At 46.5% G+C, this 20026-nt stretch overlaps 2 protein-coding genes across 2 annotated transcripts; one reads left to right on the forward strand and one right to left on the reverse strand.

Annotated features, from left to right (window-relative positions):
- Positions 1 to 1454: 1454 nt before the first annotated feature.
- LOC115313332 (electron transfer flavoprotein-ubiquinone oxidoreductase, mitochondrial) lies at positions 1455 to 15328 on the reverse strand. Its single transcript, XM_029972288.4, has 13 exons — positions 15212 to 15328; positions 14537 to 14635; positions 12404 to 12556; positions 11594 to 11670; positions 11402 to 11483; positions 9495 to 9613; positions 8656 to 8733; positions 7612 to 7824; positions 6646 to 6864; positions 5328 to 5493; positions 4056 to 4238; positions 2690 to 2911; positions 1455 to 1817 (listed from the first exon to the last, which is right to left on the reverse strand). The coding sequence occupies exons 1-13, from the start codon at positions 15246 to 15248 to the stop codon at positions 1654 to 1656; spliced, it is 1812 nt and encodes a 603-aa protein (XP_029828148.2). The 5' UTR covers positions 15249 to 15328; the 3' UTR covers positions 1455 to 1653.
- Positions 15329 to 15540: 212 nt separating this feature from the next.
- Positions 15541 to 17544, forward strand: LOC8030230 (cytochrome b-c1 complex subunit 8). The gene is made up of 3 exons (XM_002399391.5): positions 15541 to 15664; positions 16636 to 16791; positions 17376 to 17544. The coding sequence occupies exons 2-3, from the start codon at positions 16638 to 16640 to the stop codon at positions 17468 to 17470; spliced, it is 249 nt and encodes an 82-aa protein (XP_002399432.3). The 5' UTR covers positions 15541 to 15664; positions 16636 to 16637; the 3' UTR covers positions 17471 to 17544.
- Positions 17545 to 20026: the final 2482 nt, after the last annotated feature.

Genomic DNA, 20026 nt, shown 5'->3' on the forward strand with positions numbered 1-20026 from the left:
TCGGGAATGTCGGGAACTAAAAGTTGCGAGAAAACTTTAAAAAATAGTGGGACGGCGGCTACTGTCATAAGACAGAACCAGGGTCTTGTGCTTCTGATGAGACCACTTTATTTCCATGTCTCCCACATGCCTCCGTGCGGCGACTACGGTGCACTGTGGCACTTGCACCGCTTGTGTCGCCCTTTGCTGCCTCTCACCAGCGTGGGCGTGCACGCGTCGAGCTTCACTGGTTTGCACCGGAGCGCTAGGAGCAGCAGCTTATATGGGAGAGTGCCTGTGTTAGCTCTAGGAACGAAAATTAGGCTAAGTATTATTACAGGTCAATCATCTTTGGTCTTAATGGCAGGTTGACTTTTAAATATAAAAAGCTGCTCCGAGAAGGAGAAAAGAAAAATGTGGGTCTATGTTTGAATAAGGTAGTTCCTGTGCAGCTGTCGAGCGAAATTAAGTTGGAGGCTCGAGTTTGGTAGGTTAACAAGACTTGGGAGACGCATTGTTATTGATAGACGTGTTAGTGGACACGCTGGTTTTTGATGGCATTCTATAGAAATTATATTTACAGGCTCAATAAACTACTGAGTGTAAAAAGGGGAGGGGAGAGGGGCTTTATCTGAACCAAAGTGCTGCACTAGGAATAATTTTTACACCATTTTTTTAATACACCTTGTAAACGGAACTTCCTCTGACCAGTCTTATTTCTAGAAAGAATGCTTCGTGTTCCTCTTTCACCCTATCCTTATTACAAAAGCTAGTATGACCTAGTATCAAAAAAGAACCCTCGATGATTGTAATAGTTCAACTTATTTGCTGAAGCAACCCCTTTTCATTTTCAAGTGATGTGATAACAGACATTGGCATCTGCTCCAAGAGTGTCAGTGGCTGCTCCAAAACAATATTTTGTCTGCTACACAACCTGCTACAAAAGGTCGAATGCCGCTTCCATCACTGTTCACGCAGTAATATATGACAATGGCATATTTCGGTTTCCTGCAACCGGGGATGTCGCAGGCAAGCGACCAATGAGCACTGGAGCAGCACAGTTAACCCACCATTTTTATAATAACTGGCACCATCTAGTAGAAAACTGGGTCTGAGGATTTCCAGGATGAACCAGTATGTGCCATTCGGTGAGGACAGGGAAGGAACGTCTCTAAACGGGCTTGGGAAGAGAGATACACTACAATCGGCACATAAGGAACGTTGGGAGAGCTCAATCTAGGCTGCTGCAGCTGAACAAAGCCAGCAGGATCTGGCTTCCTCGATCGAGGGAGCACCCATACTCGCTCAAGTACGTGCTCACGCATTTTCACATTGGAACCTCCTTGCCTCCCTAAGATTTCTCAAAACGGTTTGTTGGTCGTGAAAACAATACGGTCATCCAGCACCTTTGTACCTTCAAAAAACATTGAAGACCAGTCGACGGCCATGCAAAACATACCAGACGCAAAGCATGCTTAAAACTAAACACTTTGTTTTTATTTATACAGCTTACGACCCACCCCACCCTCGTAAAATACAGCTTTTGTTTGGAGGTGTAGTCGAGCAAACCTTCTGTTGACGTGTTTACGACTGTGCCCAAAGTTGCTGGCCTTTGAGGCGAGGTAGCAGGAGCTCGCATCCTTCCTCTAGAGTAGTCTGCGATGAAGCGCCGCTTCACATGCCGGTGTAGGCAGGGCCTCCACTCCCCTCGGGCGTCACCCAGTTAATGTTCTGGCTGGGGTCTTTGATGTCGCACGTCTTGCAGTGGATGCAGTTCTGAGCGTTGATCTGCAGACGCATCCCTTCGCCTTTCTCGACTGGTACATACTCGTAGACCCCTGCAACATTAAAGAGGCGTGTCTTTGGAGTAGCTTGCTACGGTAGACTCTCATTGAATAAACTACAGGAAGCCACAAATTTTGTTTGAAATGTCAGATGATGCCAGATAAAATTATAATTTGTCATATAAATGGCTACCCATACAAAGCAGATATTTGATAATTTCCTCTACATAGGCCTGTTCATCATAAGCATGTGTGCCACAGATGACACACTTGTGAAATGTATGACACAAATTTATTTGTCCCTCAAAAATGTTGTTTATCGTAGACTGTTTAGACAACTCATAACAAAATTAAGTTTGTTCACCAGGCCAAGAAGTTATCTAATGTGGATGCATTAGCGAGCAATGGAAATGGGCACCACGTGGCACTTGTCATAGCAACTTGCGCAGATGCTGTGATGGGTACCTATGCCATGTCGCCACGTAACAGCATCCGCACAAGTTGCTATGGAAGTTTCAACGTGGTGCCCGTTTCCATAGCTCACGTGTACCTGCTTCAGCCCTGTTGAGTGCGCTTGTCACCAAGCGCCGGTGCACTGCGGAGAAGCAACACCCGCAGAAACAAGCTCTGTGGGTATTGCCTCCCTGCAGTGCACCGGTGCTCGTAAAGAAGCGCACTCAATTGGGCTGCGAGAACAAGAAGCATGAATTGTACGAAAACACAGCTTGAATTAAGTGGCTTATGAATATATTAAAAACGTAGTGGGACAACCCAAAATTTGTTGAAATCAGCCAGAAGTATGAAATATCCGAGTCTGAATTATCACAAGCCTATTGTATGGTCCTACTTCAGTTGTCCCACCTCCAACATGGGCATTCTGCCATCGATAACACTTCGGCACGTCGAGACCCTCGACTCCAACTTACCTGCGGGACAGAAACGTTGCTCGGGCCCATCAAAGACGGCCAGGTTCCGGTCAACGGGCACGTCGTCGTCGCGCAGGGTGAGGTGCGCCGGCTGGTCCCCCTCGTGATTGGTCCCCGTCAGGGCCACCGAGGAAAGCAGGTCGAAGGACACCACATTGTCCGGCTTGGGGTAATCGATGGGCTTGCACTCCTTGGCGGGCTTCAGCTTGCTGTCATCCGAACCTGATGTCGAGTGGGGAAATCGCCTGGCTTAGACGTCTGGTCGAATGCAGCGAGCACGCGGCGGCGCTTGACGGGATTTTATGGAACGGCACTTGCTAATAAAACGACATGCAATGTCACACGTGGCAAAAAAAAAAAAACCGCTTCGAATAACAGGTGCAACTGCGGGGGGTCGTCTGCAAACTATAAATGAAGGGCTGCCAAACGTTTATCTACCCGTCGGAACATACGTATTGGCATCATGCCGTTGTATCGGTTTTCATTGCTTTTTTTGCACCACGCTACTGATGTTCAAAAAGATGTATCGAAAAATACAAATTAGGTGCAAAGATGGGTGCTAAGAATGCCACTCGTACGGGAAGGTGACGTCCAGGAACGATGGCAGCGGGAAGAAAGGGGCCTACTGGAAACAGATACACTGTGAATGCACCACGGCTCTGAGCGCGTAGAGCAAAAACTCACACTGCAGAACCAAGGGAGCCTGGGTTCGATCCCCACCCTTGCCCATTTCATTCTGGGTGAGCATCGTACTGGCATGCGGTCGTGTATCGCTACTGTATGGCACACGTTAAAGGCTCCAGGGTGGCAGTGGTACTGCGCTGGCTAAATTTCTCGTCTACAGCGGAGACACTGGTTGCTCATTGGGACTGACTAACTTCCCGACGTCCAAACGCGCAACAATTACGATAGCACATGATGGGTTTTCTAACAAATGCCACTTGCTATCGGAATGACATGCGATGTGACATGCGGCGAAGGAATTTCAAATGTATAAAAGACTTCTCTTAATCTTTCTTCATACACCTTTTCATTGGGGGCATAGCATAATTTTTTTCTGAAATGCCGCCACACATGCAATTTGACCGTGCCTTCGTGCCTAGTAATATATTCGATTAACGTGCAATTCTTACTCTACTATGCAGCCCAGTGTGGCACTTTGCCATTGGTCGCACAAGCTATGACGTCAAACCAACAGCTAGACTTCATTGCTGACACTCTCTCCCATGGCCTTGCTATAATGCGACCAACGTACACCAATATGAGCAAGCAAGGCCTACGCAGAGTTCCCCTATAAAGCTATCGGCTTAAAAGCAGGCATTCGTCTTTCGACGGTGGCAACAACAGTATTTGCCGGGGAGTTTACCGTGGTGCGACAGCGTCCAGGGCTCCTTTCCCCTGCCGAGGAAGTAGAAGATCCCCGTGTAGAGCACCGACCCATAGATACCCAGGGCTGAGTTGAAGGAAGGCCGGATGTTGCGCACGGAGCTGAGCTCCTTCCACAGTGGACTGCTGCGTACCCTCTCTTCGTAGCTCGTCGGTTCCAGACCTGCAAGTTTGTCACAGAGCGGCGTCTCCAAGAACTGCACACCTCGGGATGATACACAGTTGGCTAGCTCGAGGTTTGCTTTGAAAGTATAGGATAATATGATATAGTTAAGGTATAGGATAACATGATAGTTAACTGATGGTCCCACACGAAATGACAGTTACGGCGTCATTATGCGAGCCTTCTTTTTCCGTAACCAACCAACACCATCTAGAAGACGAGGCTGGCACCTTTTCCCCCGAACGTCGCAACTAGTGGGTCTGCGCAGCGCCACCTACCTTGCATCGTCGCCGACAGGGAGTCTCGCAACGTTAGCGTGCGGCGACGCCAATACGGACGCGCCTGCTGGTTTGCTGCAACTCTCGTTGACATAATGTATAGGAAAACACAAAACGAGATTCACTTTTCGTAAGGAGTAACGTGTCAGTTTGGTTTGCTGGCAGTGTAAGAGCAAACAAAGTATGATGGGGAGACAGAATCTCGTGGGTAATAGAAAAAAGCTTACTACGACGGAGTCATAGGGGCGTGATCTCAAAAGAGACACAGTCATACGGTTTACCGTGGTTAGTAAGCATTTTCTTAGTCTTACGATCCTCTGAAAGCTGCTTCTGATGGCTCATCCCTTTCGGTTTTCACTTTAACGTGCAACAAAGACACATTGTAAAACTCGTTACCAAGGTTGTCGAGTCGTCTTGCATTAAAACCGTTTTCAAGTTCACAAAATCTTGCAAGTCACCTCCGGTGCCCATTCAAACCATCCTCAATTTAAACGTGTAACACCTCCCTATGATAACAGGTCAATGCAAGAAAGATTCAAGGACGAAACATACAGAAACAAACAACCCTTTCCATACTGAGCATATTTGTGCCTAGAATCTCACTTGATTCGTCTCGTAGCATAAGATTCATTAAGCGGCATGCTCTCCTCCTAATACCTGTCGACGGTGGCAAGCTAAGAATGCAGTATCCTCGTTGCCATCTACCAGACTTTTATATTCCATGTGCGACGAAGTGTTATCAAAGCTCGTGATGGAGGCAAAGTATATACCAAAGCCTCGCAAAAAAGAAAGAGCGAGAACACAAAAGCACCTTTAGTCGGGGAAGAAGCCTCGCTGAAGATACGCTCAAAGATGGCTTCGGCGGCCAGCATGGCACTGCGCATAGCGTTGTGCGTTCCCTTAACCTTGGGCACGTTCATGAACCCCGGACTGCAGCCAACCAGGCAGCCGCCAGGGAAACTCAGCTTGGGCAGGCTCTGCAGATGCAACGAAGGATTAGAGACCCCAGCCAAACGACAAAGAGATAAATGGTGCAAGATATCGGGCGGACGATCTACGGGGATGCGACAGAAAAATGTTACCAAAAATTAGTTATGACCAGGACGGGGGCACCTGCTATGAACCATGTGACCCAGGAACTGATAATGCTGATCGTGAACACGGAAAATTTTTGTTCCACGGCGCTTTGAAATGGACAAGGATTCATCACGAATTCAAGTATCACAGAAGCCGGGTTCTGCGGCGCGACAAATGCGGCAGAACTCGTCTCGAAACTCGCACGTCATGAGGACCAACATTGCACATCCGAATTGCTGACACGGCAAGCTCGGCTTCTGTGCCGAGCTCCCGCGATGAATGCGTGGGAGCTCGCCGCTAACTTGCACTTCGAGAGATCTGATATCACATGCCTGGATCGCAGGCATGCCAAATTCAAGTTCCACAGTCCGTTAGACGCGCCGAAACTCACTACGAAATCGCTCGTCACGGGTGTTTGCAACTGCAGCTCCGGCACTCATCCTTTTGCGGACGGACGAAAAAGGAACCGGAGCAGCGGGGACGGTGGCGGTGGCATGGACTGTTGGCTTTGGTGCTGCCATTACCATATGGTCCCGGTTGGCGTGTTTGTGCATTTTGCAGGTGCAACGTAAAAAGTGAGTGCGCTAAAATAGGAACTGTAGTGTTCCGCTTTGCAACCTTTACAAATCAACACGCTCATTATCTCAACGCATGCAGACGTCTCCGTCATCCGTGATATGCTCCTGCTCCGACCGCTTCGTATCCGTAGTCAAACAAAATAATTGTAGCACACGACTGGTGTCGGTGAGCAGATGCATGGGAAATCCTGGAGACTCTATCCCCGTCTCTTCTGCCACCTTGGAGCTACCGCCCTGCCGCCTATAGGGCGTCGGAGCTGCAAACACCAATACTGCAGGTCACGCAGGTGATGCATCCCGTGTGTACAACGGGAATCAGGTCGAGTTGGGCAATGTCTCGGAATTCATTCTCGACCTATGTATATATAGCATGAAAAATTGAATGGGCGATCCCTCGAGGGGGAGGGCACTCATACGGGGTTTTATGGTGTACGGTACTTGTAGACCGACACTGGTTGCTACAGGTCCACCGACCTGGAGCCCTCCCTCGTTGAGCGCCCTGGCCCCGTAGCCGATGCGCTTGCCTCCCTCGAGCACCTTCCGGATGGCCGGGTGCGTCTTGTAGCGCTGGAACTCCTTGAAGGGGCTCACGTACGGGTTGGAATAGTCCAGGCCCACCACGAACCCGAGGGACACCAGGGGCGCCCCTTCGTCCAGGTGGTACTGGAACGAGCCCCCGTAGACGTCCTTGTCCTGCATCGGCGAAGTTTCTCCGTCAAGGCGAGTTCATACATTTGCATACGAGCATGCTTAAGTGTGTTGTGTTCCTTCGTAGCCGCCTGCTACAAAAGGACACGTTGGCACCCTTTATCGTGCATATTATGAATTTAATCATAAACTGTTTCGTCTGCTTCTCGGAAAGAAGTATCCTTATGACTACAACTGACCACCGAGTAAAATAGATATGGACGCACTTTACAAAACAAGAGATCATGGTTTGTAATCTGTGGCACAAACTTCTAAACAGCAGAGTGTCAAGCTAAAGTTTATTATCCACTGTAAGCTTGTGTTTGTTTTCTTGCTCTTTGAGGTCAATGGAACTGTTTTATGTTGGAAGGGGCGCTCCTGGCATTCACCTGTCACATACCCAAATTGAAGTTTTGTATAACTGTATTTCATCACCTTCAATTAACACATTCGCGCCTTGAAACTATTTTAAAAACTCAGCAATGTCAAAACTAATTTTTTTTTTTTTTTGTGTGTGTTTATTATGTGTGCACGTTTTTTTTGTTGTTGTTGTTGTTGTCATTGTTGTGATGTACCATTGGGAAGGCATGTTGCTATTGGCATCAATAAATAAACAAACATAATATCGCGTAACATAATAGCAGTCAATCACGTTCAAACACAAATGTCCAAACCAGTCTCAACTCCGATATGACGAACACCTTCTGCAAACGGAAGATATTAGGACCACGTTTGAGAGGAAGGAGTGCTCACGAGGGGCCACCCGATGCTGTGCATGACCAGGCCCGGCCGGTGCTTCGCCGGGTCTACCTCCCAGAGCTCCTTGAGGCCCAGGCCGTACGTCTGCGGCTGGCAGTTCTTGCGCAGGTCAAACTTCTTGAACAGCTGCTTGGCCAGGTGGCCGTGGCACCCCTCCGAAAAGACTGTGCACTTGGCGTGCAGCTCCATGCCCCGCTCGAAGGTGTCCTGCGATTGTGCGAGGCGTCGAACGTCATTCGTGCTAGACTTGGCAAGGATCAGAGCAACACCACCTAGGAGACGAGGTCTGACGTTGTATTAGTGGAGCCCCGACCTGCCCGAAGCAGCAAACACGCTAGCGGTAGACATGTTCGTGTTGGCGTCGCTGTCCTCCGACGCACTTGTGGTGAGACGGCGAGACACGTTGGCGGCAGCACTGACACAAGCTAGGCGGTGCTGCATGGATCTACTGGCGACGACGTTCAGGGGGGAAAGGCGCAGGACTTGTCCTTTAGGTTCTTTTGATCAGAGGGGCGGCTCTTGCGCCGTGTCAAAAAATGCAACACTCCAGCCGTGCCGGGACGACTCAAGCGTTGCTGATCGCGGATTAATGTTCGCCCATCTTTAAATGCGTCAACTTAGTAGCACGCTCTTCTCTCGATAATGCAGACGTCTCTCTACTGTTCTACGTTCTCCAACCACACAAATCTGACAACAGCCCGTTGCCCTCTTCAGTACAAACAAACAAAAGCGTCTACATTTTGTGTATGCTTCCCTTCCTATTAAGTCCGCCCCGTCTTGTATTGGTCAATGTCAGTGTCTCATCCAAGAATGCATCTCCCTGTGCGGGAGCTTGAAATGCCCGCAGTGTTCGTATTACAAAATACAGTCTATTTGCTCATACTTTTTTGAACACCCCCATAAAAAAGAGTGCTTAAGAATAAATTGTTTTTTTGTTCTTCGGCGCTTTTCTTTTTTCACGGTCTCCTAGAATGCAGAGCAATAGAGCTTGAAGCTATTGTGAGACTTAAGTTTGCAACAAGCATTCTGAAGACTTGCCTTGGGAGAACCGTCTTTGGCAATGCCAACGTCATTGGTGGCAATGCCCTTGACGCTGCCATCCTCGTGGTACAGCACCTGCACGACAGAAAGCGTCAATTTTTTGCAGAAACACCAAACCACCACAGACAAGAATGGGCACTGCACTTTTTAGTGCAGGGCCCATCCATGTACACCAAAGTTCCCAGGTGCTTCTTGCCACACAATTTCGCTCGTCAACATTAACTCCAGCAAGGGCGAAGCAGCACAATGATGCAAAACAGAAACAAAACGAAGTTGATTTAGATCACTCCACCAGCAAAGGGCATGAACGCTGCTCCAGTGGAAGAATCGTCTCGCTTATTAAAAGGCCAGCGATCTTATGCACGCAACAGGACTCTCAGTTAAATTATGGCCATTTCGCGATCAATTTTTGAACGCTGCCAACCCGGCATTCACAGGTCAATGTGTTGGCTCAAAGCAATGTTACCAGACAAACTCGCTTACAGAACTGCTCACAGACGCTGCTTCCACATGCAGTATTCCTCCTTTCTTTCAAAAGGTTTGCCTTCAGTCTTTGGAGCTCCACGGTTTTGGAGGCGGCTGTTAGAGTAATTGCAGTGTGCTTCACAAAATGTACAGGATTTGAAGCACAGCATCCATATGGCACTGCATTGTAGCCTCTCCAAAGAATGCAAGTTTACAATCAAAGCCTCTAGATGGCACCATGAATGACAAATAGTGGCCTTGGGGTAGAAAGGGAGAGGGGTTGGCTTCTTCGTGGAGGTCTCTCAGCCAAGTCGATCCGGTAACGCTGGCTCGAAGACACGGATGCGGCTTCAAGGAATGGCTAGACGTACCTCACTGGCTGCATAGCCGGGGTAGATTTCAACACCCAACTCCTCCGCCTGGGTGCCCAGCCAGGCAACCACGTTCCCAAGCCGCACAATGTAGTTTCCGTGGTTGTACATGGGAAGGCCTGGACATGTTGCCGGCTCGGTTAGAAAACTCAGCGTTTTCCGCATTTGCACCAGCACAGTTCCTAAATGCCTTTTGAACTGGGGTGACCGGACATCTTTCTTTGGCCTGGACAGTCCCGTTTTACAGGTTGATTTCTGCCGTCACGTCATGCTGCCTCAGTGATGCCCAGACTTGTACGGCGCTCGTTACACTAAGTAATGAAATTACTTGTAATCAATTACTTTTAGAGCGCAGCTCTTAGGCACCTGTTTCCGGGTTGAGCGGCGTCGCCGTTGCATTATGAGACATTTCCCATAATAACGTTACAGGGGTAAAATTTTCCCACTAAATTTGGCGGAAAACTTTTCCGCTAAATTTAATGAGGGAAATTTTTCTGCTAAATTTAGCGGGAAAATTTTACCCTCATGACGTCACATGAAATTCAGCAGAAAAAGTTCTCCACTAAATTTAGCGGAACAATTTTCATGCTAAATTTAGTGAGGAAACTGACGTCACATGACCTGAACACCAATTCAGTTTCCCACTAAATTTAGCGGGAAAATTGTCGCTAAATTTACTGGAAAATTTAGCAAAAATCTCCCGCTTAATGGGAGGGGAACAGGAGAGGAGGAGGGGAGGGGTAGAGTAATTTTCTGACCATTTGATTACACTTATTAGGAAGTATCGCAACGGTAATTCAATAACTTTTAGAAGTACTAAAATTATTTGTAACCACAACTTTTTACCCCTCCCGTTTCTAACGGCGCTCTTTCTTTGTACAAGTTTCCCCAACTGCGGAATCACCGAACCAAGTCTCTGACAGACATATTGTTCACCAAAATCGGTGGATTAGGAAGATAAAAAGTTCATAGTTCGGTTGATTCTAATCTGATAATGGACAGTACGAAAGACCCGTTTTCAAACCGGTCGAAAACACTGTCGTTCTGAACATCTGAGGTAATCAAAGAAGTAACAATTTACTTTCCGTCTGGAGTAATCAGGTAATCTAATTGAATACTTTTTAAGCAAGAGTAATTGTAATTGCAATCAATTACTTTTTTCAAGTAGTGTGCACAAGACTGCTGCTGTTTATAGAGAAGCATGTAAAAGACTGCTGCTATTTACAACTGTCCAGTTTTCGTGGGAACGCGCAAAGTTTCAAAATTAGTGCTAAGCGAATGGAAGAAGATTGAAAGAATGCTCCTTGTTAGACACAATTTGACAGCAATAAACATACTGTTAAAACGTTACAATCTATAGAGAACAATTTACTTTCTGTGGTTACATCTGCCAATACATTTTGTTAAACTAGACGTGGGTGCGTTTGGGAAATTTTTACTACATCAGTGAATTTGGTATGTTTCGCTTGGCAACATATACATCTTTTTCACCGTTTCAAAATGGAGAAGAAAGGCACTTGTGTTCCCAACGAAGAGCTCTAAAGAAATGTGCAGTTTTACACTGAACTGAATAGTAGTAGCGTAACCTTTTCTGTCTGCTTCAGTACTTCCCCTGCCTCCACTCTCCATCAATGCCCCGTTTTTTATGGGTTATGGTCGCCCACTCTGAATTGAGAGCTGCTCCCCGAATTCGCATGGTTCAAACATTTTTCCCCAATAAAAAGCAAGGTCCTTGTTTGGCTTTTACAGCATGAACTGATTTTGCAAAAAAAAAAAACAACAACATCATGCAAATGCTTTTGCAATTAATACGATACACTAACAGCATATTCTCATGGCTCAAAACAAAAGACAATAGCGACCAAACAAACAAACGAAGCTACGAGTGTTTCTTTTAAATGGCCCACCTTTGAAGACTGGAATCTTGAACTGGGATTTCTCCGTAAAAAAGTAGAATTCGTCTTCTTTCACGGGGGTGTGCAGTGGGGCCTGCAAATATGATTCGGCACTGGCAAGTGGATCTTGCACTCTACTAAAAGAGGCTCAAAAAATAAATTAAAATTCAACTGATAAAAAGATATGAGCGTTAGTAAACTTGCGCCTCTTTCTTTCCAATCCGGGAACAGCTCTATCAGCGGACCAGGCTCGATGCAGGCGCCGGAAAGCGTATGTCCGCCTGGACCCGTGAGAGAAATAAGCAATTTAGGCCCTCATAGAAATAAGATACAACTACCAATTGGACAGAAAAGTATAAGAGAATGGGTAGTGCAACCCATGCAGCTTGTTAAAAAAATATGAGCCCTAAACCCCAAAATGCCCACTCGCTTACAGATTGTTTTATTGTAGAAGCACAGGAGCTAGATCGATCCCAGAATTCACCTCCAACACAGATGGCAGTGTAATTTATTTCGAAGGCGCGTCATGACGACACGAATAACATTTTATAAACTAGTTCAAAACGAGCACCAAATGTCGATGGAAAAATCTTAGTCTACGCATGTCAACAGGTGGTGGCAATTACTTCTGCGGAACACACGAGGTGTCTCATTGATGTGTGTTGGTTAAAGCGCTTTGAAGAATGCCAATTACTCTTCATTGCCAGTGAACGTTCCTGGCATAGACCCTTTCCAAAATTTTTAAATGATGCCTAGATTATGTGCGGCCGCCATTAGTTGGTCATGCGCCATGAGCATGAACACGAGTGCTTCGTCAGCATTCAGCGTGTACTCGGATCGAAGCGCATTCAACACGAGTGCTGTGTCAGTGCTCGGCGCAAACTCAAAACCAATCACGGGCTTCATATCGGAAGCGATGAAACCTAGCTAATGGCGACTGAGCATAATCTATGCATCATTTCAAAATTTCAGAACGGGTCTATTGTGACTGCATTGAAATGAAATGCAACCAACCGATCTGAGAGGCTTTCTCGACCAGGCACACCCTCAGTTCCTTGTCGGCTTCGATTGCAAGCTGCCTCAGACGAATGGCGGCCGACAGCCCGGCCGGCCCTCCACCCACGATGACTACGTCGGCTTCGTCCGAAACCCGGCTCATGTCCACTTCTGAAGAAACACAGGAACGGCGCTTAGTTCGGTAAACAGGACCCTCAAGGCCCATTCACACACTTGTGTTTGCTAGCTAGAGAGTTCTTGTGATCTCTCATGATGAGAGAATGTATACATGCTGGCGCCGTCTATGAGGTGGCCCCGGAATCGCATTTCGCTAGAGCAAAGGTTGCGCTCTAGCGAAAAGAAATGGATGTTCATAATGCTGTCAGAAGTTTTTCAAAACGAGAAAGAATAACGCGCGAAAAAGAAAAGAAAGAAATGTATGCCAAGTGTTCCACAGTTGCCCAAAAGATGGCACTAGTGTGCTATTTCGTCTTGAGACAGTTTAAGAGGTTTTAAGACACAGTTGTAAGCAGATGCAAGTGCATGAACCAGCCTTTACAACAGTTAACCTAGCCTTGTCCAAGTTTCTAAAGTTCGCCTCCACAAAAGCCGGGCAGGCCCCAGTGGCAGATGGAAAACAAAAGAGTTGAACAGATGTCAGATTTTAATTTCAATGTTTCGAATTCCTTTTTTGCAAGGCTGAGAATCCCATTCCCAGTTTTTTTCTCTCCATTTCTCCTCACCTAAAGTGCTGATTGATCTTGCATGAAAGGTTCCTCGATCTAATAATTGTATTTAAGCGTCTACCTTTTTTTGCGGTTTCTACATCTCTTGGGGTTCGGGCAAGCCAGTGGGCACGGAGAGAGCAACTAAATATCAGTGCATCATATTTTAACCGGACGGCGTGGAAACCTTCTCCACCTACAGGGGCGCCCCGCGGTGCCGAAAGCGCGCGATATGTGAAGTCTTTGGTCCTGGGCTTACTACCGGTCAGAGCTGCTAAAAGCTTCTTTTTAGTCGAAATACAAAATATAAGAGGCACGAACCGTTTCAATTATTTATGAAAGTAGTCTCTGTTCAGTACTTTAGATCAGAAAAGAAACAAATGTAGTTTAGAAAGTACGGAAACAAGAAATGACCCGTCGACATACTCACCACCAAGCGGTGGAAAAGGCGGCGCATACTAGAAAGGGATAGCGGGATCAGGCACCGACAAGCAGCGAGCGTAGAAAAGGTCCCGGATGTATGCGGCAGCGCTGCGGTAGTATACGGGCTCGAGGATCCGACCGGTTCCGAGCGTTCTGAAGGCTTTCGGCGAGCAGGTTTGGCATGCGGTTTGGCGGTATGGCAGTGCAAAGTGGCTCCCATTCTCAAATGATCCTTACCCCGTGTTTGCTGTCTTTTGTGGCCAATGAAGTGTCATGCCGAATTAGTGTTTAATCGCGCAGCAAATGCAATGCAAGCCGCCCTGGCTGCCCGCTTCATACAGCCTATCCAGAACATGCTTTGGTGGCACCCTCTCGAGCCGTCGACATGGAGTGCGGCACTTGTGAGCGCTCATCGAGCTCACTACCCTTCCTCTAGTTCACGGCTACTCAAGCGAGCAAGGACGTCACGAAGGAGGTTATTTTTTGCTTGTTTTTGTCATTTTAGAATAAAGCGAAATTCGAGTTTCATTAAGTTACTACGTTCAGTGTGCTCAGGTTCGATGCAAATTAAAAACCAGTAAAAAAGTCCTTGCAGGGTCCCTTTAAGAATGTGCATGGGTAATGGATGGTGTCTATGCTTGGCCGCATCTTTGGATCATAGAGGACGCTGCTATCTGCCGAAGCAAATAAAATAATGTATGAGTGTCGCACAACTTTTGGTACCTAGGGGTGCATCACGTGATAACTTCACAGCACTGGATTAGCTGGGATGATATAGCAGACTCTGCGCTGTTCATCGCAAGGTGAAACTGAGTTCATCAACTTAGTAGGTTTCACCGCATCCATTCAAACATATATTGATTGAGCCAGAAAAGATGAAATCCCATGCAGCCTAGCATAAACAGTAAACAATATACTGGCTTTGATGTGCTATTCGAACTGTCCTGTGGCACTGCATTTCTCTGAAACACGGAGACATATTTAAGAGACTCGAACGCCTTACCTTTCCATCTTGGGTCGTTTTCTCGTGGAACTATAGTGTAATGGGTTGTAATCTTGGCGTGGCTCCATCTCCGCCCTTGGCCCTGGAAAGCTCGCCTCACTGCGTACGTTATTCAAATGTTTTACGAAAAGATTACATAAAAGAAAGTGCAACCCGACATCGCAACATCCCTTCACGCACTGAAAACGCATGCCTTCTCAACAAGCTTGTCCCAGGTTTAGGTTGGTTGCTTGTACAGTCATGTGCATCGGTTGTATTTCTGTTTTGAAAAATCGCACGCGTCTGAGAACGTCGGAAGCATCTACGCCATAGATACTACACCTAGATTGTTCACCTTTAGATAATACAGCACGACTGTAAAGGACACGCTCGAACACTTAGACTTATTTCACATCTCGCACGTGTTTCTGCCAATAAGCGCGCCAACCAATGTAACGTGACGTATTGGTACTGTTTACTACAAGGGAAAAAAAAAAAAACACCGAAAGGCGAAGATGCAGGATCCTTGAGAAATACGATCGCTAGTCAAATTTCGAACCTTTCCATAAAGACATTGACGGCGAAGGATACAATTTAAATAGTACATTAACAATGTGCGCTGTACGTACTATGAGCATCCGTTTTTTTGTATTGTTTTTAAATTGCGAGTGGTTGATCAAGATTGCCTTTACTTACAGAGCACGGCAGATCGAAACTTCGTGCAGGTCGCCATTCTTTTCGTGACGTCAGTAATGTCAAAGGAAGTCGTGAGGGGGCACCACCTCCGTCTCAAGGTCACTATATCCTACCCCGCTGCTGGCCAATCTTGGGAAAATAGTTCTCTATTATTGGCATAAAACTACATGTCAGGCTAACATTTAATTGTAACTGCTCACTTTGTGATTAACCTTTTAAAAATAACTTATCGCTAAAGCACCGAAAGTTTGGAATAATATTTATTCAGTCGTGCAGTTGTCTACAATGTTCCTGAATGGCGAGAGGATACATCAAAGTCATCGGCGTTCTGTAACGCAAATAGCGCGATTGCGTTTTCTCGGTCGGTCTCAGTCGGCGTTGGCTCGCCAGTCTTGCACCCTAGAGTATTGTTGAAAGTCTGAACCTCTTGGAGCTCCAGTCACCACATCCGAGGTAATACTAATCACTAATCATTTCATTTCTAGCTGTTTGAAGTTTAGCAGTTTTTCGCTAATTAGCAGGACCTAGGAGTTCAAATGGGACTTGTGCGTAGCACGTTGGAGGGGTTTGCAGTCCAGCGCGACCCCTCCAACGTTACCCCTTCTGCGCATATCGTATAGTACATTTTGTAAATATTTTTTCCAGCTTCACTAAAACGACCATCTAGCACAGATGCCTTTATAATCTAGAAGAAATTAATATCTAACAGTAAATCACCAGATCGCTATCAAGGTCATGGGGGCACCCTCTCGCTGCGCGATGATCCTGTAAAGCCCGTCCCCAAATAATGTTTTATTTTTTTTTTATTGCAAGAGTAAATTACGCTTCGCCGAACGCTCAATCTTCACCCAAATGTTGCGCTAGGGGTCCGGACTAGAGGCCAAATTTTAAGAACTAACCGTCATCTGATTCAAAAGCTATGCGGAGAGCAAGCCGTCTGCTTCTTTGGCAGGAGTTGTGATGACGTCAGAACGACGCCGAGTTGATTGGCTTTGATTGAAATGATTGTGGATAGAACTGTGCTAGATGCCTTGAGGCCTACCCACTATGTTTCTCAGTAAGCCAACAAGAGCTTGGCGTTCTGACATTATCACAAGCCTTGTGCAAGAGGCAGACGAACTTGCGCTGCGCAAACGCGATTTTCAGAAATTTTAAATAGGAAAATTGCGGCCCGTTTATGGTAACTGCCGCCATTCATCTCAAGTACCCGTGGACTTTGTTGGCCCCCATTTTCCATCTGAAAATTCCTGAAAATCGCTTACGACTTGAATGAGACAGTGGTTAGTACAGTGGAGGCGGAGCGTTTGGTGACGCAGTTTATTTTTGCGGTTAAGAAAAAAATACTATGAACTTTTTTTGGAGGGCACGCTGCATGTGGTCCGATGGGACTATTGTTGGTAACGCTTTCGGTTTGCATTTTTCAGCCATGGGCCTGCACTTTGGGAACCTGATCAAGCTGAGGGGAGTCGTGACGTACAGACTGTCGCCCTATGAGCAGCGAGCCTTCGCCGGCCTGCTGAAGCATGGCTTTCCCAACGTCATCCGACGGACGAAGGACCAGATATTCTACGTGGCCCCACGTATGACAGGATGTTTGATGCTCTACGATAGACCCTTTTCAAAAGTCCATCAAGTGACATTGGCGGCCGCTTCTCGAGCATTTGCTGTGCGAAAGTGGAAAGAGTGTAGGTCTCTGTGGGAGGAGTTTTTGTGCTGCCTTTCTTGACCTGCAACAGACTTCAGAAACGTCTGGGGAGAGGGGGTGCGGTTGCCCCCTGTTCAGACACCACCGACCTGCAACAGGTTGACCCCTTAACGATTGCGGAGCAGATACAATGAAGTCCTGCCGCATTAAGTGTATTATAGAGGAGGCTCAGTGGGGCCGGGCGGCTATTACATGCCCCGATATATTCGTTCCGTATGCCTAAATTGGCATTGAAGGTTCCGCGGCAGGAACAGTCGGTGGACGGTCGAGAGAATTTCGGAGGGAGAGAGAGGGACTCAAAATACAAGGACAAAGAAAGGAGTGGAGTTAGGTGTTACCAGCCGTCGCCATAATCGAATTTGGACGTTCACAATTCAAAGTTCTGTTTTCTTTGGCGGCCATAGTTTTTCTTCTCCTTTGCAAAAGCTCTCGATGACCTTCGTTTTATTTTCCTTGCAGCCTTCATCATGGGCTACCTCGTCTACGACTACAGCAAGAGGGAGTACGAACGAAGCATAAGGAAGAACCCTGCGGACTATGCCAACGACAAGTAGAAGCAGCCCAACGGCAGACATTGGAGTTTATTTAGAACCGACTGGGCACTAATACACCGTCGTTCAAACTTAAATGGCCTGTGATCTCGCATTTCTTACCCCGTTTAATGCGTTTCCCAGACAACTCCGAGCTCTTGTATTCACTTTACGCAGCATTCCCAAATTTTCTCATAAGTACAACCATTTTGGTGCTGCCTACGGAACGGGCGCGATTGGTGATCGGTGCGATTAGAAAATGTGACTTCCCAAGCTTTGGATACGGTGTCGGGAGGGATCGAGCAATGTCGTTCTGCTCTATCGCGGACCGTTTTGACGTTCGAGGGCAGAAAACTGTTTTCTAGGACTTTTGACAAAGCTACTGATAACTGGCGGCAACAAGAATCGTAAGCACCCAGATGACCGACGGGTCGCTACCCCTAGACGTTGCTCCGTTTGATAGCTGCGGGTAGATCTAAGGGGCAGCAGCCGCCTACAGATAGCCAGGGTCAAGCCTGAAGTGAGGTACCAAAGACTTTCTGTAGAGTTGGCACGGTTTAACCCTCCTTTCGGTTGTATACGGCACCCACCGGGTAGGCGGGTGTTAAGTTAGGCCGTCGGGCGGTCTAAATCATTTTTCAGTCATTTGCTCGAGCATCACGGTTGCCTTTAGTGAAACTGCGGCACAATATTAGTTGGAGGAATTTTATTAACTGCATATGGTATAGTGGCTTACAAGAGGGCTTGTGCATGAGATTGACCTAAAAACGTAATGTCCATCGTGAATGAAAAAGTATGCATGCATGCATGGATGGATGGATAGTAATGGCTATACCCCTTGTAACGGACGGCGGCTTGTGCCACTTAGCCTAACATTTTGTCATCCTTTTTTAAAATTTGTATAAATTTTGTTCTAACACAACCCCCACCCCTCCCTAAGTGTTTCCATTGCTTATTCTTATCTGTATTTTTACCCCTCCTCAGATCTTTTCCACCAATCTTTCATTCTCCTCTTAGTTACTGCAATTCTTTCCCTATCCATTCGTCCATCCTTGCCTGCAATTCCCAGTGCCTCCCCCCCCCCCCCCCCCCCCAAATCCGTAGTCATCTCCCCCCAAGAGAGTGGGACGAAGCCCCGTGCACCTTAAAATTACATGTTCTATAGTTTCCCTTTCGCACTTGCGTATGTCACACAGAGTGTCTATTTCCTGGAATTTAGTCCTATATGTCTTCATTCTTAGCACCCCCGTCATAGCTTCAAACAGCAATGAGCTCCTTAATGAATTATCATACAACTGTCCCTTCTTTATTTATTTCTGTGCCCTGTATATTGTTAAAGCTCATTTCCCCTGCAATCTCTCGTCCCACAATTTCCTCTCTATTTCCTTAACTCCCTTTTCTACTGATATGCTCTGATCGGCCCCATCTCGTTGAATGTATTTAGATCTCAGCCTGTGGGTTCGGTTTGTCCACTTAGTGTTTAGACTTTTCATATGTAATTACTTGTACACTTTCGCTGTCCACCATGTATCCTCAATTTCAGCTAGTCTTTGTTCAAAAATTACTTTACTGATCGCTTCTCTACTCTCGAAAGATGCCCAACCCATATCCCCCTGTACTCCCTCATTTGGTGTATTCCCATGTGCCCCCAATGCCAACCTACCCACACTCCTTTGCCGTATCTCTAACCCTGCCTTTATTTCTGACCTTGTACACAATACTACATTCCCAAATGACAGTTTTGGCACCATGACTCCCCATGACTGTTCACCATGACTGTAGACCAATTGCATCATGACTGTTCTGCAATTTGCATGACACCATGCAAATTGCAGAATACAACAATGTGACCAGGCTACAACATGTGCTGCAAATGTAGCAAGGGTCAGTGAAAGAACAGCCCACAACTTGTTCTGGCTAGGGATCAAGGTTGACTCAACTTTCTCTGGCGTTTTTTGTAACTGCAAAGCTAGAAAGGACAACGTTTTCCATTGTTATTTATAATAAGACTGGATTACCATCTATAAACAGCAGGTTTATTGCAATAAAAAAAAAAAAAAAAAGTTTCGCAATCCTTTTAAAGGGGTACTCCGCCGATTTTTGAGCTACCTCGACTATATTTTCTGACTCCTTGTCCTTTACCCTTTCTGGTATGCTATTTAGTATCGTAAAATTCATAATAGTTATTGCGAAATAGGCAAATGAAAATGATGCAAAAACCAAAATTCAAATATACCCGCCCTTTTCAGTGCCTTGACGTCAGTGGAAGGTCAGCTTGCCAGTCGGGCGAGCAGTCTAAAAAATAGAATATGCCAATCATTTGTTCCGTGCTGAAGCGCGGGTCCTGGAGCGAGCTTCCAAAGCATTCATTTGACACCATGAAACTGCTTCGAATCAGTTGGGAACAAATTCTACAGTCCAAAGAGTGAACCCCTGCACTTCCACTGATGAGGACCAAAATTGTAAATTCAATAACTTCGTGAAAAAAAATTATTTCTACCCAATATTTGGGATACTATTTTGGCGATGTTGTTTGGCGAGTTTAGCAAAATTTCAAGCAAATCGGGGACCATGAAGGAA

Source organism: Ixodes scapularis, unplaced genomic scaffold, assembly GCF_016920785.2.
Source record: "Ixodes scapularis isolate PalLabHiFi unplaced genomic scaffold, ASM1692078v2 PGA_scaffold13__105_contigs__length_92229423, whole genome shotgun sequence".
Classification (NCBI taxonomy): Eukaryota; Metazoa; Arthropoda; class Arachnida; order Ixodida; family Ixodidae; genus Ixodes; species Ixodes scapularis.

Coding starts and splice junctions, on each gene's coding strand:
- LOC8030230 (XM_002399391.5), top strand. CDS start 16,638: ATGGGCCTGCACTTTGGGAACCTGATCAAGCTGAGGGGAGTCGTGACG. Junction 16,792..17,375: donor GATATTCTACGTGGCCCCAC/GTATGACAGGAT, acceptor TTTTCCTTGCAG/CCTTCATCATGGGCTACCTC.
- LOC115313332 (XM_029972288.4), bottom strand. CDS start 15,248: ATGGCGACCTGCACGAAGTTTCGATCTGCCGTGCTCT. Junction 12,557..14,536: donor AAACGACCCAAGATGGAAAG/GTAAGGCGTTCG, acceptor GTGTTTCTTCAG/AAGTGGACATGAGCCGGGTT. Junction 5,494..6,645: donor TCAACGAGGGAGGGCTCCAG/GTCGGTGGACCT, acceptor TTGCATCTGCAG/AGCCTGCCCAAGCTGAGTTT.